Raw genomic sequence first — 13,886 nt, forward strand, 5'->3', positions numbered from 1 at the left:
CACGCCACATCCAAGGGACCTCTCTCCTGCAGGCTCCCAAGGGGGGAAATGAACTGAGACCCACAGTCCAGAGAAAATTCCTGGGTCAGGGGTCCCAGGACCACCCCCAGGTTCGATGATCCTAGAGGAACAGCCAGGATTCAGGGCACAGCTGTCCTCACGGCTAAGGTCTGCGACAGAGAAAGGAAACCAAAATCAGCAAATGGAAAAGGCGCGTGAGGCGACGGTGCAGGTTTCCGGGGTCTGTCCCCGCGGAGTCACACCGCAATGAGGAAATGTCATCCCTGGGAAAGTGCAGCAGAGATTCCACGCCCAGGGCTTTTCCTGGGAACTGGTCATGCAGGCATTCTGTGCTAAACACCAAAATTCCAGACTCTCGGAAAGCGGGTGTTCAGCATAAACCAGATGGTTTGCACAAACAATTCAGGCCCAGTGAGCCCCACTTACCAGACAATGGTGGGGACTCTACTGACACCCCAGTTCCCAGATGCCAGCTACAGGTCAGCCCCACACACGGGCCTTCCAAGAGCTAGCAGTCAGGCCCAGCTCACTCCTCTCCACAGTTCCCTAGAAAGGGGCATCTGGCTGGGTCTTGAAGGACAAAACCTGCCAGATGGGCCCCAAGTGCTTCTCCAGCCTTAATTTGAACCTTTCCCTGCCTCCAGGAGATCTGAGGAGGGGCAGCCCCTACAAAACACGCGCCTGCCAGAGTGTCAGAGCTCCCTCCTGTCCCCACCGTCGCTCCTTCAGCGTGTGTTTGCGGCCCCTGGGAAAGCACCTGCCTACACCAGCAAGGATCACGCGCAGACTTGTGTTCTTGTGTGCAAGACCGTCCCAGACCATCTGCGGGTTTTCCTAAGGCAGGGGCTGGATCCACCCACCCCTCTGCTTCCTCTTGCTCACGGCAGGGGCCCCATCGGCTGGCAGCGAACTTGCCACCTCCATGGGTTGAGGGCGGGTAGCTCGGGGAAGCACAGGATTTTGTGAGTCGACGTGCCCACCAAGTGCCGGGCAAGGGCAGGCCTCCTGGAGCCCGGGATGTGGGCCAAGGAGCAAAACCAAGAGATCCAGGTTAAGGGAGGCCCCCAGCCTGCGCGGTGCTGGGGAAGGCTGCAGGGGAGAGGGAGGGGCCGCTGCCCGCTCGCGGTGCCCTGCCCCTGAGCTCTGCGCCCAGTGAACAGCCCCGGCCCAGGGGCCCTGCTTGGCTGACGTGCTCCCTCCGCGCCCCCACTCCACGGTGGTTTTGAGGGTCTTTGGGCGGATAGCCTTCATGTCGGGGGCCTGGGTGCTGCCAGGTCTGGGGGGTCTCCTGGGGCTGGCTGCTCGGCATGAGTTTGGAGAGGAGCGTGGGGCTGGGGGAGGCTGCCTGCCTAGGGGGCCTCCCCTGTAAACGTGATCGGGGGCGGGGAAGGAGATGGCAAGGAAGGGCCTCCTCCCCCCAGGGCAGGAAAAGCGCATGCTCCCGGGAAACCCACCCTTCACTGCACAGTGAGAGCAAGAGGGATGGCAGGTGGGAGAGCCCGAGCCCCCACCCAGGGGTCTGGGGCCCTTGGGTCAGCCCAGCAGAGGGAGAGGTCTCGAGGCTGCCAACCCTTCTAGAGGGGCGGGCAGAGCCAGTAAGGTGTGGAAACCCCCAGCCACCCACCCCCCGTTCCTGGCCAGGTTCAGAGGCCAAGCCACGTGACCACCGGTAACGGGGCAACAGCGAGCGCCCTTTCCTCCGATGCCTGCGTGACCTGGGCCTCCTCCGCCATAAAGCCACGAGGGCTGTTGAGAGGGGCAGGTGGACCCTGGGGGGAGGACTCCGGGGGCCGAGGTCTGCGCCCGCCCCCTGCTGGGGGACCCGCAGAGCATCAGATGGCGGCTGCTCAGGCTGCAGGGCAGGGGGCGCCCCTCTTCCGGCCTCTGTTTCCCCAGCTGTGGGAGGTGCCATGCTCCAAAGTCTGGTCGTGGCCCTCCCAATTCCAAACAACCCCTGCCTGTCCGCCCACCACGCTCCAGCATAGGTTAGGAGACAAGCAGCGGGCGGTTGGAGCCTTCAGGAAGGCTGCTGCCTCGCTCACATTCACTCCACGGTTCTTCTTAAAGTACAGTTAAATTTGCTTTGCAAATGTGTGTGCCCTTGGAGCTAATCAGAGCCACCGTGGAATGTTATTGAGAAGAGCAAGAAAATCCTGAACTTAACAAAAAGCCATGGCGGGGTTCGTGCTTTGCCCCCCTCCACTTGATCACAGAACTGGGCGATCTGGTCCAATCCCTTTGTCATCTAACAGGGGGAAACCGAGCTTCCCGGAGAGCTTCCAGGTTCAGAGGGAGAGCTGGGAAAACTCCAAGTGTCCTCGCGCTTCTTCCCCCGCACCCACGCTGCCTCCAGCCATCGTCACCCACGACTTTTTAGCAAAGCGCGGAGTCCTCTGCAGCCCTTGTTGCCTCACGGTGGGTGACGCCGGGAGCGGAAGGAGCCAGCCGCGCTGGCGGCCGAGCAAAGCCAGGCAGGCCTGGCTCAGATCCCGCCCCCCGTCCCCCATCTACAAGGCCCCCGGAATCTCCCTTTTCTCGTCTACTGCTGCGGAAGGATCGGGAACACGGCCGCTCGCGGAGCTGGGCGGTGACGGGGAGGAGCGAGCCCGGGCCACGCCCCCAGAGCGCTGATGGACACCCAGGCCCGTCCGCCGCCGCCTCCTTTCCTCCACCCATTTTGCTCAAAACGTAAGAAGTTAGGGTGCTTCTTTTGGTGTTAGTGGTGGTGGTTTTTGGGATGTGTGTGTGTTATTTTTGGCCAAACACACCCCCTCCCGAGACCCCCTAAGGTGTGTGGCAACCAGCCGAGGCACAGCGCTTGGGCAGGCGGGAGGGGAGGGCTGCACCTGGCTCCTTGAGACGTGGGTGGGTTTGTGTGCAGCTGGGTTTTTTCTCAAAAGTTTCTTCTCAGGTCCCAGTTATTCACCGTAAAGTCTCTGGCCGCTGGAAGCTAAATCCCCAGGAAAGCCGAGGCGCCGGGACGAGGAGGCCCACGCGCAGGAAGGGTGGTGGGGAGGGCTGGCGCCGAGCCTGGGACTGGGCTGCGGCGCGCAGGGGTGCCCCGGGCTCCCTTCCAGCAGCCGGCTTCCCGGACGCCTCGGCCCCTGCCCTGGCTGCCCGTCAGTCCTTGGGCCTGCCCCGGGCAAGGCATTCTCTGCAGCTAGTGCAAGAGAACCTGGGAATCCAGTTTGTGAGGATATGGTGACAATGGGTAGATTGTTCCAGAAACCAGGGCCCTGCCTGCCTCTATCTCCCCGGTCACCAAGTACAAAAGCCAGAATCTCCCTGCAGGTTGAAATCACTCAGAGGGCCCCCGAGGGGCCGACCTGGGTGCACTCAGCAGGCTGCGAGCTCCTCCAGGCTGCTGCACTGTCCGTATCTAGGACGGGAGTGGTGATGGGCAAGATGTTGGATGAAACAATAAAACAAGCCCTGGCCATCAGGGAACTGGCGGCACCTCCCGCTTCCGCCTTTGAACTGGCCTCCGGGCCGCACGGCGCCCCCTCGCGGCGATGGGCCGGGCCTGGGGGTCTCCTCACAGGCTCACTCATGCTCTGGTCTCCTGCACATGCGCTCTTCACCTGGGGGACACCCCCTGCCTGTCTGCTTAGCCTGATAGATGCATCCGGCCACATCTTAGGATCACCTAGGGAGGTTTGAAAACATACTGACTCTCAGATGCCAACCCAGAACAATGAAATCAGAATCTGGGGGTGTGGCCTGGGCATCAGAATATTTAAAATTCTCTCACAAATGATTCTAATCAGCCAGGACGGAGCCACCAGATCGTTCCTACCCATCTATAGGGCCTCGGGGTAGTTCCATTCCTCCAGGAAGCCTTCCTGGACTTATCCAGTGCAGGAGACCCTCCTTCTCTAAGCATCTGCGTGCCATACAAAGACCCACAGCCTGCTTCGTTTTGGACAGCAGATATGAACCAGAATCTTGGCCTGTCCCTCACTAGCTGTGCATCCTCAGTCAAGTTACTGAACTTCTCTAAGCCTCAGTACATCTGCAAAATGAGGATTAATAATGGTGGCTAGCACTGTACGCATGTAAGTTACTTCCTTGGCATACAGCCTCACACTAGCAAGTGTTTGCTAATAGACAGCTATTATTATTTCCAAATAAGCTGTAAAGCTTTGTATGCCTAGTACAAGTAAGTTCATCATACATGAGAGTCAACTAACAACAGTTTCAGCCTCACCCTCCCTTGGATGCTCTATGTCCAAAACTCAGGCTCCCGGCAAGCCCAGCAAGTGAATGGTCTCCACCCACTTTCTCCTTCCTCCTGCGTGCTGGCAGCTGCTCCTCGGCGAACCACAGCCCTCCTCTTACTGCCTTCCAGGAAGACCCCTGGGCCTCCAGGTCTGGCCTTGCTTGTGGCAATGAGTGACGCGAAGGGTGGAGAACCAGCCTTACTGCCTCCTCCCAGCGCAGGCTCGCCTTCTCTAGGCTCTGCTCCAGCCCGGCAGCCCGCGCTGGTTAGAGACGTCTGTGCAGGGCTCAGGCTGTCCAGAAAGCACTTCTTCCGGAAGTTATAATAATTGATCCCTGTGAGGTGGGTTATTCTCTCCCTCTATCAGATGACTTAGCCAAGGCCACAGTTGGCAAGTTCTAGGGAGGGAGTCTAGAGCTCAGCGCCTTGATTCCACCCTACCCCATTCCCACGCCGTGGAAGTTCAAAGGAAGACGGGATTGGTTTATGAGCAGAAAAGTCACAGAATAACGTGCCCCCTCCCAATATTCAAAGAAATACAAATAGGAGACATGGTTATTCCTCAGTCAAACTGGATACGCTTTACAAAAATTACAATTGATGATGTGGGCACATGTACACGGAGCCTGACACCCGCATCCCCAGCTCATGTGAGTGTCTATTGGTATAACCTTTCTGAAATGCAATTTGGTAAGAGAATAACAAGACAAACCACGGACTGGGAGAAAATATTTGCTAAACATATATCTGACAAAGGACTTGTATCCAAAATACACAAGGAACTCTTAAAACTCAGTAAGATAACAACCCAATTTAAAAATGGGCAAAAGATCTGAACAGACACCTCACCAAAGAAGATATCCACATGGCAAACAAGCATGTGAACAGATGCTCAACATCATTTATCATTAGGGAATTGCAAATTAAAACACCAAGATCTTGCTAAACACCTATCAGAATGGCTAAAATCCAAAACACTGACAACAGCAAATGCTAGCAAGGATGTGGAGCATCAGGAAAGCTCGTTCATTGCTGGCCAGAATGCAAAATGGTACAGCCAGTCCAGTTTGGCAGTTCCTTCCAAAGCAACTACCTGATCCAGCAATTGTGTTCCTGGGTATTGACCCAAAAGAACTGAACATTTACATCCACACAAAAACTTGCCATAGGGATGCTTATAGCAGCTTTATTCATAGTTGCTAAAAATTGGAAGCAACCAAGAGGCCCTTCCATAGGTGAATGCCTATAAGGGGGTATGGGGTTTTTCCTTTTGGAGTAATGAAAACATTCTAAAATTGAGGTGATGATAGCACAATTCTGTGATGAAAATGAGAGCCACTCCAGTCTCGAAGCCAGACTCAGCATGTAAATGCAATGCCTTCCCCCCAGCGTGGGACATGACACCTGGGGATGAGCCTCCCTGGCACCGAGGGATCACTGCCAAGTACCAACTGATGATGCAACTAGAAAATGACCTTGAATTAAAGGTTCAATGCGGACCAGCAGAATATCCCAGGAGTTAAAAATGCTGTTTGACCTAAATTAAGGGGGAAATGGAAAGGACAAATGAGTTTATATGGCTATGAGTCTCTAAAAAAGAGTCTGGAGGATGTCAGAAGGATTGCCCTTATGGACACCTGAGCAGAGTCTCAGAGACAGATAAAGTAGATACAACCCCAGGTATTGGTTCTTTTGAGGGCTAAAGAGACCCACAGGTTCTATGGTCATGGCAGATGGGGTTCACTGCCATGTCAGTTGATCCTTCTTTGGAGCTGGTGTTTCTGCATGATGGAGCTGGACACAGATGGGATCTCTTTTCACAAGGCTTTCATGCTGCTTTACTGGAATTGTAGTTGGTGCTGGGGTTTAAGATATATCTAGGGGATTTGAATCTCTGGACTGACAATATGATAGCCAGGCCCTGAGCCTCAACAGACTTCAACTCCTACACTCTGATTTATTGGACTTACCCCACTCAGCTAACATGGAGTTGAAGAAGGTCAACCACCACACCATGGAGCCCAGAGTGCCTACAACTGAAAGCAGGAGGATTGCATCCAGTATCCATGTGGAATCTAAGCCTCCTCTTGACATAGATGTGGAATGGACACAACCAATCCAAGGTCCACAGAGAAAATGTGGCATTGGTGTGGGAAAAGTGGCCATTGTGGCTGATGGGTGCGGGGAATGGGAGGAAGAGATGAGATGTGGAGGCGTTTTTGGGACTTGGAGTTGTCCTGGGTGGTGCTTCAGGGACAATATTGGACATTGTAGATCCTCCCAGGGCCCACGGGGATGGAACATGGAAGAGTATGGGCTATGATGTGGACCACTGACCATGAGGTGCAGCGATGCCCAGAGATATACTTACCAAATGCAATGGATATGTCATGATGATGGGAGAGAGTGTTGCTGGTGGGGGGAGTGGTGGGGTGGGGGTGGTGGGGTTGAATGGGACCCCATATTTTTTTAATGTAATATTTTTACAAAATGCATTAAAAAAATTAAAAGATAAAAAAAAAGAAAAGAAAATGAGAGCCACTGAATGTACACTTTGAATGTACAAACCATGGGACTGTATAACACAGGGGAGCCAGTGGTGGATGCTGGGCTGTGGTTGACAGGACAAATAGGAGAACATTTTCTCCTGAACAATAACAAATATATAATGCTAATATAGGATGGGTTTGGGGAAAAATACACCAAAGGTAAGATATGTGCTATAAGTTAGTATTAAGATATTGACAATGCTCTTTCATAGTTTGTAACAAGTATTTCACAACAATGCAAGGTATTGGTGGTGGGAAGATGTATGGGAGCCTTGTATGATGATATGCATGTTTGTTTTCTAAATTCACAAACTTTATTATTCATTTATTGTTTATGTTCATGTATGGATGATATAATTCAATAAAATTTTATTTAAAAAAAAAAAGGAATTAGACAACAATATAATTAAGCAGCTCTGATTTACTAAAGGCCATCAATGGCCATGACTGGGACAATGTGGTCTTTTATTTATTTATTTTTTGTAAAGATTTATTTATTTCTCTCCCCTTTCCCGCTCCCCCCCCCCCCCGCCCCCCACGGCCCGGTTGTCTGTTTCTATTTGCTGCATCGTCTTCTTTGTCCACTTCTGTTGTTGTCAGTGGCACAGGAATCTGTGTTTCTTTTTGTTGTGTCAGCTCTCCGTGTGTGTGGCGCCGTTCTTAGGCAGGCTGCACTTTCTTTCGTGCTGGGCGGCTCTCCTTACGGGGGCACACTACTTGCGCGTGGGGCTCCCCTACGCAGGGGACACCCCTGCGTGGCAGGGCACTCCTTGTGTGCATCAGCACTGCGCATGGGCCAGCTCCACACGGGTCAAGGAGGTCCGGGGTTTGAACCACGGACCTCCTGTGTGGTAGACAGACACCCTAACCACTGGGCCAAGTCTGCTTCCCATATGATACTAGATTAGTGGATACATGATATTATGCATTTTGTCAAAACCCATAGAACTGTACAACACAACAAGTAAACCCTAATGAAACCTGGACTTTAGTTATCAAAATGCAATTTGGTCAGATGTCGGTAGAATCTTTAAAAAGACTGTACCCTGGATCCTAGTCGTCCCACCTCTAGCAATCTGGCTTGGGGAAACCATTGAAGAGGGGTCCCAAGGAGTGAGTACAGGATGTTCATCACAGCATTATTCATATCAAGCAACTGGAAGCAACATAAGTGCTCAAAAATAGGGAAATGAGCAACCTGAAAGCACATCTGTGCTATAGGAAGACAGCTATTACAATCACGTTTTCACATCATGCTGAATGAAAGAAGCCAGTCTCAAAGGACCATACAGTATACGATTCCACTTATGAAATCACCCAGAATAGACAAATCTGTAGAGACAGAAAATAAATTAGTGGTTGCCTAGGGCTGCTAGGGGTGGGTGGGATGGGAAGATTGGAAAGGGTGACAACTCAAGGGTGTAGGGTTTCTTGGAGGAGTGATGAAAATGTTCTAAAAGTAATTGTGGTGATGGTTGCACACTCTGAGAATATAACAAAAGCCATTAAGTTATACACTTTACATGGGCAAATCGTATGAAATGTGCATTATATCTCAATAAAGCCATACGAAAAATCATGTTCAAGAGGACATATGGCTTGATCGCTGCTTTGTAACATAGATGTATGTATCTGCATACATACAAGTATAGATTACATATACATTTGCAACTATACCAAAAGTACGTGCAAGTTGCTCTTGGTCCTCCCTCCGCTAAACCCGCTCCTCCGGCCCCGCCCTCTCAAGGTCTCCTAGGGCCACGTCGACCTGAGAGTCTGTATCACGGGACGTCATTTGTGAATAACATTTTTGTGAAAAATAACACGGGGGGGGGGGGAAGAATAATTGGAGCACTGCCAGCAGGTGGTGTTTATAAAGTTTTTATTTTCCGTTTTCTTAAAAATAACATTTGATTTCCTTTATGCATGTGTGGAGTGTACTTGTTTCCTTAGGCTGAGTAATAGGCAGATAAAGACGACACGAGGCGGGGTCCCTAAGTGGAGGCAGGGATGGGAGTGGGGGGGGGAGGGGATACAGGAGAAAGGGAGAGGACCAGTGATCCACAGGGCGTCTGAGTGCCCACCGATGCACACACACAGTCTAACACTTTGTTTTTCGATTTTTTTAAGACGTCTAAAATTACTGAGAGATACAATTTCAGCACTTAAATATACAGACGGAAATCCAAGCACTTGAACACAAGTCTTAACTCTAAGCTCAGTTATTGCACATGACACAGTTTAAGTAAGCTTCAGGCTAGAAAGCAGTTTGCTCTGCTTGGGACTTCCTCGGGATGTCTCGAGTCTCATCTTGCACCCCCGGTGTCCCCTCCCTTTGACCCCTGCCAGCCCACAGCCGTGCAGTGACCCCAGATGTCAAAGGTGAGCCATTCCCTCTCCCCAAGGGCTGAGGGCTCAGAGCTTTGGTGAAATGAAGGTTCTGATGTTGATACCAATGGACCCCACTCAGAGGTGACGTTGGAAGCAGATGGAGCGCATGAACGGCCCAGTAGGCGACCTGCCCACTAAGACCACAGGGGCTGGAGTGAGGAAGGGAGCGCAGCCACTTACCACAAGTGGCCATGGCCCTGCCAGGACACGGGGCAGCCACGACGTCCCCTTGTGCTTGCGCCAGCTTCACCGCCCTCCTCCTCCCCATCACCCTGGGGTTCTCTCTGAGTTGTCTCTCAAGGCACATATATTCTCTCCAACCCCAGTCCGCCCCACCTTCCTTGAACCCGTCTTTCCCAGCACCCGCAGGCTCAGGACGCCTGGTAGCCAGGGGCAGCTCCGGGGCCAGGAAAGAAACTTCTTTTAAAATTTGGTGGAGCTATGTTCAATGCAGCCCTAATCCCCCTCCCTGCCTAAGCCAGTGGAAGCGGGGCAGGGTGGAGAGAGGACGTCGTGTGGAGGGGCGTGGGGGTGCTGCGGCAGGTGCACGGACAAGGGCATGAGACCCAGGAACTGAGGAAGGACCAACCCGTGACCTCCATCAGGAGGAAACCTCAAGCTTGTCTACAAAAAGTCACTTGGAGGTGCTCGGCCCACCTGCAAATGATTTTGTCCACCTTTGGGTGGGTGGGGACCCTTAGTCTCAGAGAGTGGGGTGAAAAGCAAGGTGGGGGGTTCAGAGACAGGGCGAGGCTGGACCCCGCAGTCCCACCAGGGTCTAGTTCAGTGCCTTTTGCTTTCTTTCTAAAACGTATTTACAAAGTCATAGAAACGTGCCAACCAGAAGACCCAGACAGAGAAGGTACAACGTGCCCCAGCACCCCAGCATTCTCAACAGCCATCCTCCCAAGAAGACAGTCCAAGAAGTCTGAGCTGGGGCAGAGGGAAGAGACAGACGGGACTCGGGTCCTAGCGAGAGCAGGACATTTCAAGTAGCTCCGGGTCAGAGGAGCTGCTGCTCAGAGAACGGAGCGCAGGAGAGAAGCAGCATTTCCCTGGACCGAGCCAGAGCAGGAGCCAGAGCCAGAGCCGGGCACGTAGGAAGGAAGCGTGGGGCAGGGGGAGGGCCGGGAGGGAGAGGGGGTGGCGGAGGATCTGGGACATCGGGGCACCTCCACGATCGATCGGAACGCTGCTGCGAGGGAGAAGCGGATTACAGGGCTAACTCGAGTTTCATTACTTCCCCCAAGAGAGGACTTGGAGGGTGTGGGCTCCAGGGTGAAGTAAAAGGGCAGACAGGGTGAGGGACTCCCATAAAGCCCACAGACGCTCAGCGGATGCTGGGGAAGCTTGGGGAGAGCCAGGCTGCGATCCTCGCCCATCAGGCCGTCCCCAGCCAGCCCCTCCCCACTGGCCTGGCGCGCTCCCAGGCCCCCCGCACGGCCCTCGGGCACACACACGCACACACCCAGGCTCGCACACGCCGCACACACACTTGGAAGGGCACCAGAGGCCCGTGTCCAGGTGAGAAATTCTTCACCAAAGGCGTTGGGGAATCAGCGTCCAGAAGGAGAACAGGATGCACGTGGAAAACACAGGGCCCCCTCGTGTCAACCCTGGCCCCCACCTCGTAGGAGATTTGGGGGGAGAGTGAGGAGTGGCTTCAGAGCCCAGGTTCGTCCCAAGGCCTGTCCCCTTTGACCTTTCACAACCCCAAACCCTACAGGCCTTCAAAGGAGAGTTGAGGACTCCTGTTGCCAGAGCAGCCCGAAGGGACCCTCAGAGGGAGAGAGAGGGAGACCCCAAAGGTTGAGCGGAGCTGGGTGGGACAATGTCCCTTAGTTCCTATCCCTTCAGGAGGAGAGGTGGAGCAAGAATCATGACCTAGGCGGGCAGGAAAGTTGTAACTTCCGGCTGCTTCTGTAAAAGGTCCTGGGGTCAACCTCTATTGCTCTGGGATGAGGGGAGCATTTAGTTAGGGGGTCAGGGAGAAGATGGGCACATACATGAGCCAGCCCCAGCCCTTCTCCTGCTGTTCCTGATCCCAGGCTCCCCCAAGAGGACAAGGGCACCCCAGCAGGGGCCCAGGGGGAGGAGCAGCACCCCACAGGCTGCACCCAGTGGGTGCCAGGCCCAGCTCAGCTGCTGCCCACTGCCCACTCCCTCCAAGGCCCCCCAGGAAGGGTCTGGGCCACCCCTGGGTCTGGCACTCAGTGCTAAGCCCCCCCTCCTAAAACCTCTCCCTGGGGTCTGCGCTGCGGACTCTGTGCTGTCACACGGGAGGGACCACAGACAGCTTGGCCAGGCCCCTGCTCCTAGCCTCTGCACCCAGCCCCTCGGCCTGGTCGTGCCAATTTGGGTCCCTGGCGCTTGGGAAACCAGCAAAAGGCCAGGGCTTGCTGTGCTGGGTGTCCTGGCCCATCTCGTCTGAGGCTGGTGGGGCCTCAGGCAAATGGGCCCTGTTTGGGGAGGACAGCCAGCCAGAGGGTAGGTCCCTGCCTGTGCCTCCCTCTGCAGCGGGGCTGCTTCCTCAGGCAGGCTGACCCCAGGAAGGGAGGAAGAAGGGAAGGCAGGGGCAGGAAGGGCCGAGGCCAGCGAGCCGGGGCAAGGGAGCGCAGGGTGTCAGGGAGGGGCGGGACGTGGCTGGCGGGGGGGCATCTTGTTTCATCACTTTTGACCTTGTGGTGTGTTGGTGTGTGGGTGTGTGTGTGAATATGTGTATTTTAAACCCAACCACAAATGGAAAGAAAACCACTTCGTGGAGGCCGAAGGGGCCTTTGAGGGACTCACTCTGCAGGGGCAGTGTGGACCAAGGACACGTTTGTCAGCGCATGCCACACACACACTCAGGCACACACGCCCAGGCATGCACGCTGCACACGGGCCATGCACACACACACGCACACACCCAGGCTGCCCTGTGGAGGCAGGGTCCCCCCGACCATCCCTTCCGGATCCACCCGCCCTGCTGCCTGCACCTGTCCGGGTCTCTGCCGGCCCGCCTGCCCCTGGCCGCCGGCACCCCTTCTACCATATGTAGCCCCCGTCGTCAGCCTCGCCCGCCTCGCCCTCCTCCTCCTCGGCCTCCTCGCCGGCTTCCTCCGTCTCCTTCTCCTCCTCGTCCTCCCAGCCGACGCCGCTCCCAAAGTCCCCCGAGAAGCCCACGAGGTCATCTGCGAGGTGAAGCAGCGCGGGGGCGGGTCAGGGGCCTCGCGTCTCCCCGCCCCCCGCCCTGCTCACCCCAGGATCCCGCGTTGCCGCCGGCCCCTTACCGCAGTCGGGGCTCCCGTGTGCGCGGGTGCCGCTCAGCTCCAGGCCCAGCTGGTCCACGCACCAGCAGTCCCCGCTGCTCTGGTCGCACTGCATTTTCCGGTAGTAGCCGTCCTCGTCGCAGCTCGGGATGAAGACGCCTGAAGGGGACGCGGCCGGCAGGGTCAGGGCAGGGCCCCGGGAGGCGTGTCCTGCCGAGAGGCAGCAGGTGCCAGGCTAGGAGGCGCAGGCACTGACCACCCCGACACCCGGGCCTGGGGCCAGCCCCTCCGACGGGACGAGCATACCTGTTTCCCTGAATGACCTGCGTGGGCCCCTGAGATGCTCCCCGCCCGTCTGGGCTCCTCTGTCCCCGCAGTTTCCTTGACGCCCAGGCCCGGGGAGTCCTCTAGGACAGCCCGTCCGTCCCTCCAGCGAGCCCCTGGCCTGCCCGTCTCAGCTGGGAGGGCCCAGGCCTGTCGCCCCTGCCCTCTGAACCCAACCTGCCTGTGGGGCCCAGGCCACCCTCCCTTGGGCCCCCACGTGCTCCTCGTCCACGCCACAGACGGCTCGAGAGTGGCCCTCTGGGGACCAGGAGACAGTCCCACCCACTTAGTGGGGGAGGTGGCACACGTGGGCAAGTAGAACACGGGGCACCATGAAGAAGGGCCCCTGGGCTCAGGGCGAGCCGGGGCCCGGGGCGAGGGAGGCCCGCCTCCCGGGGCAGGAGTGCGGCGGCTTCCGGGCAGAAGGGGCCCTGCCGCCCGCCTTTGAGGGCCTCCGGGTCCCAGCACACGGGGGCCTGCTGCGGGGCAGGCCCAGGGCTGCGCTTCCCGTGCTGGTCTCGCCATCCCAGCTAAATGCCCAGCCGTGTCTACAAGGCCCTCCGGGATCTGGCTCTCGGGGCCACGTCCCCGCAAACCGCACTCCAGCCACGGGCACCCCGTCTGGTCGGCTTCTTTCCTGCCCTTGGCCCTGTACCCCGCTGGCTCACCCTCAGCCCTCGGGTCTTCGCTCGAATGCCAGCTCCTCAGGCAGGCACGGCCGACCCTCGAGGACTTACGTCCCCCCATATCCTCCCTCAGCACCCCGATCTTCTCCGTGCCCGGCGTGGGCTTCTCTGCGGGTTGTGCGTTCCCCGACTAGCCTGTGCTCACGTGAGGGCAGGGCGGGGGCTTGCCCAGCCGGGCGGCCCTGGGCTGCGTCTGCGCCGTTCTCCCTCCAGGGCTGCGGAGTGGCTGCTGAATGAACTAATGAGCGCCTGCCTGGAAGGTGGCTCTCCCTCGGGCTCTGCACACGTGCAGGGCTTGGGAAGCGTTGGCTGAATTGAACTGAATGGAAGGTTCTAGCCTCCTAATCCCCAGCCCCACGTGAGTGGGCTCAAAATCAGTGCTCAACACATATTCATCAAGGGGCTGATTGGGAGCCCCTGTCCCACCACGGGGATAAAAACAGGA

General features: G+C 56.2%; 1 protein-coding gene across 2 annotated transcripts in view; it reads right to left on the bottom strand.

Moving 5' to 3' along the window:
* Positions 1-8,654: 8,654 nt before the first annotated feature.
* The window catches only part of SPOCK2 (SPARC (osteonectin), cwcv and kazal like domains proteoglycan 2), a 28,685-nt gene continuing 23,453 nt past the window's right edge, over positions 8,655-13,886 (bottom strand). For both annotated transcript variants that reach the window (XM_071215848.1, XM_071215847.1), the window contains exons 9-10: positions 12,453-12,590; positions 8,655-12,353 (exon numbers count right to left, since the gene is read on the bottom strand). In XM_071215848.1, the coding sequence (XP_071071949.1) occupies positions 12,208-12,353; positions 12,453-12,590 (284 nt within the window). In that variant the 3' untranslated portion in view covers positions 8,655-12,207. The remainder of the gene's footprint in view (positions 12,354-12,452; positions 12,591-13,886) is intronic.

The sequence above is a fragment of the Dasypus novemcinctus genome, chromosome 6 (assembly GCF_030445035.2).
Source record: "Dasypus novemcinctus isolate mDasNov1 chromosome 6, mDasNov1.1.hap2, whole genome shotgun sequence".
In the NCBI taxonomy this organism is placed as follows: Eukaryota; Metazoa; Chordata; class Mammalia; order Cingulata; family Dasypodidae; genus Dasypus; species Dasypus novemcinctus.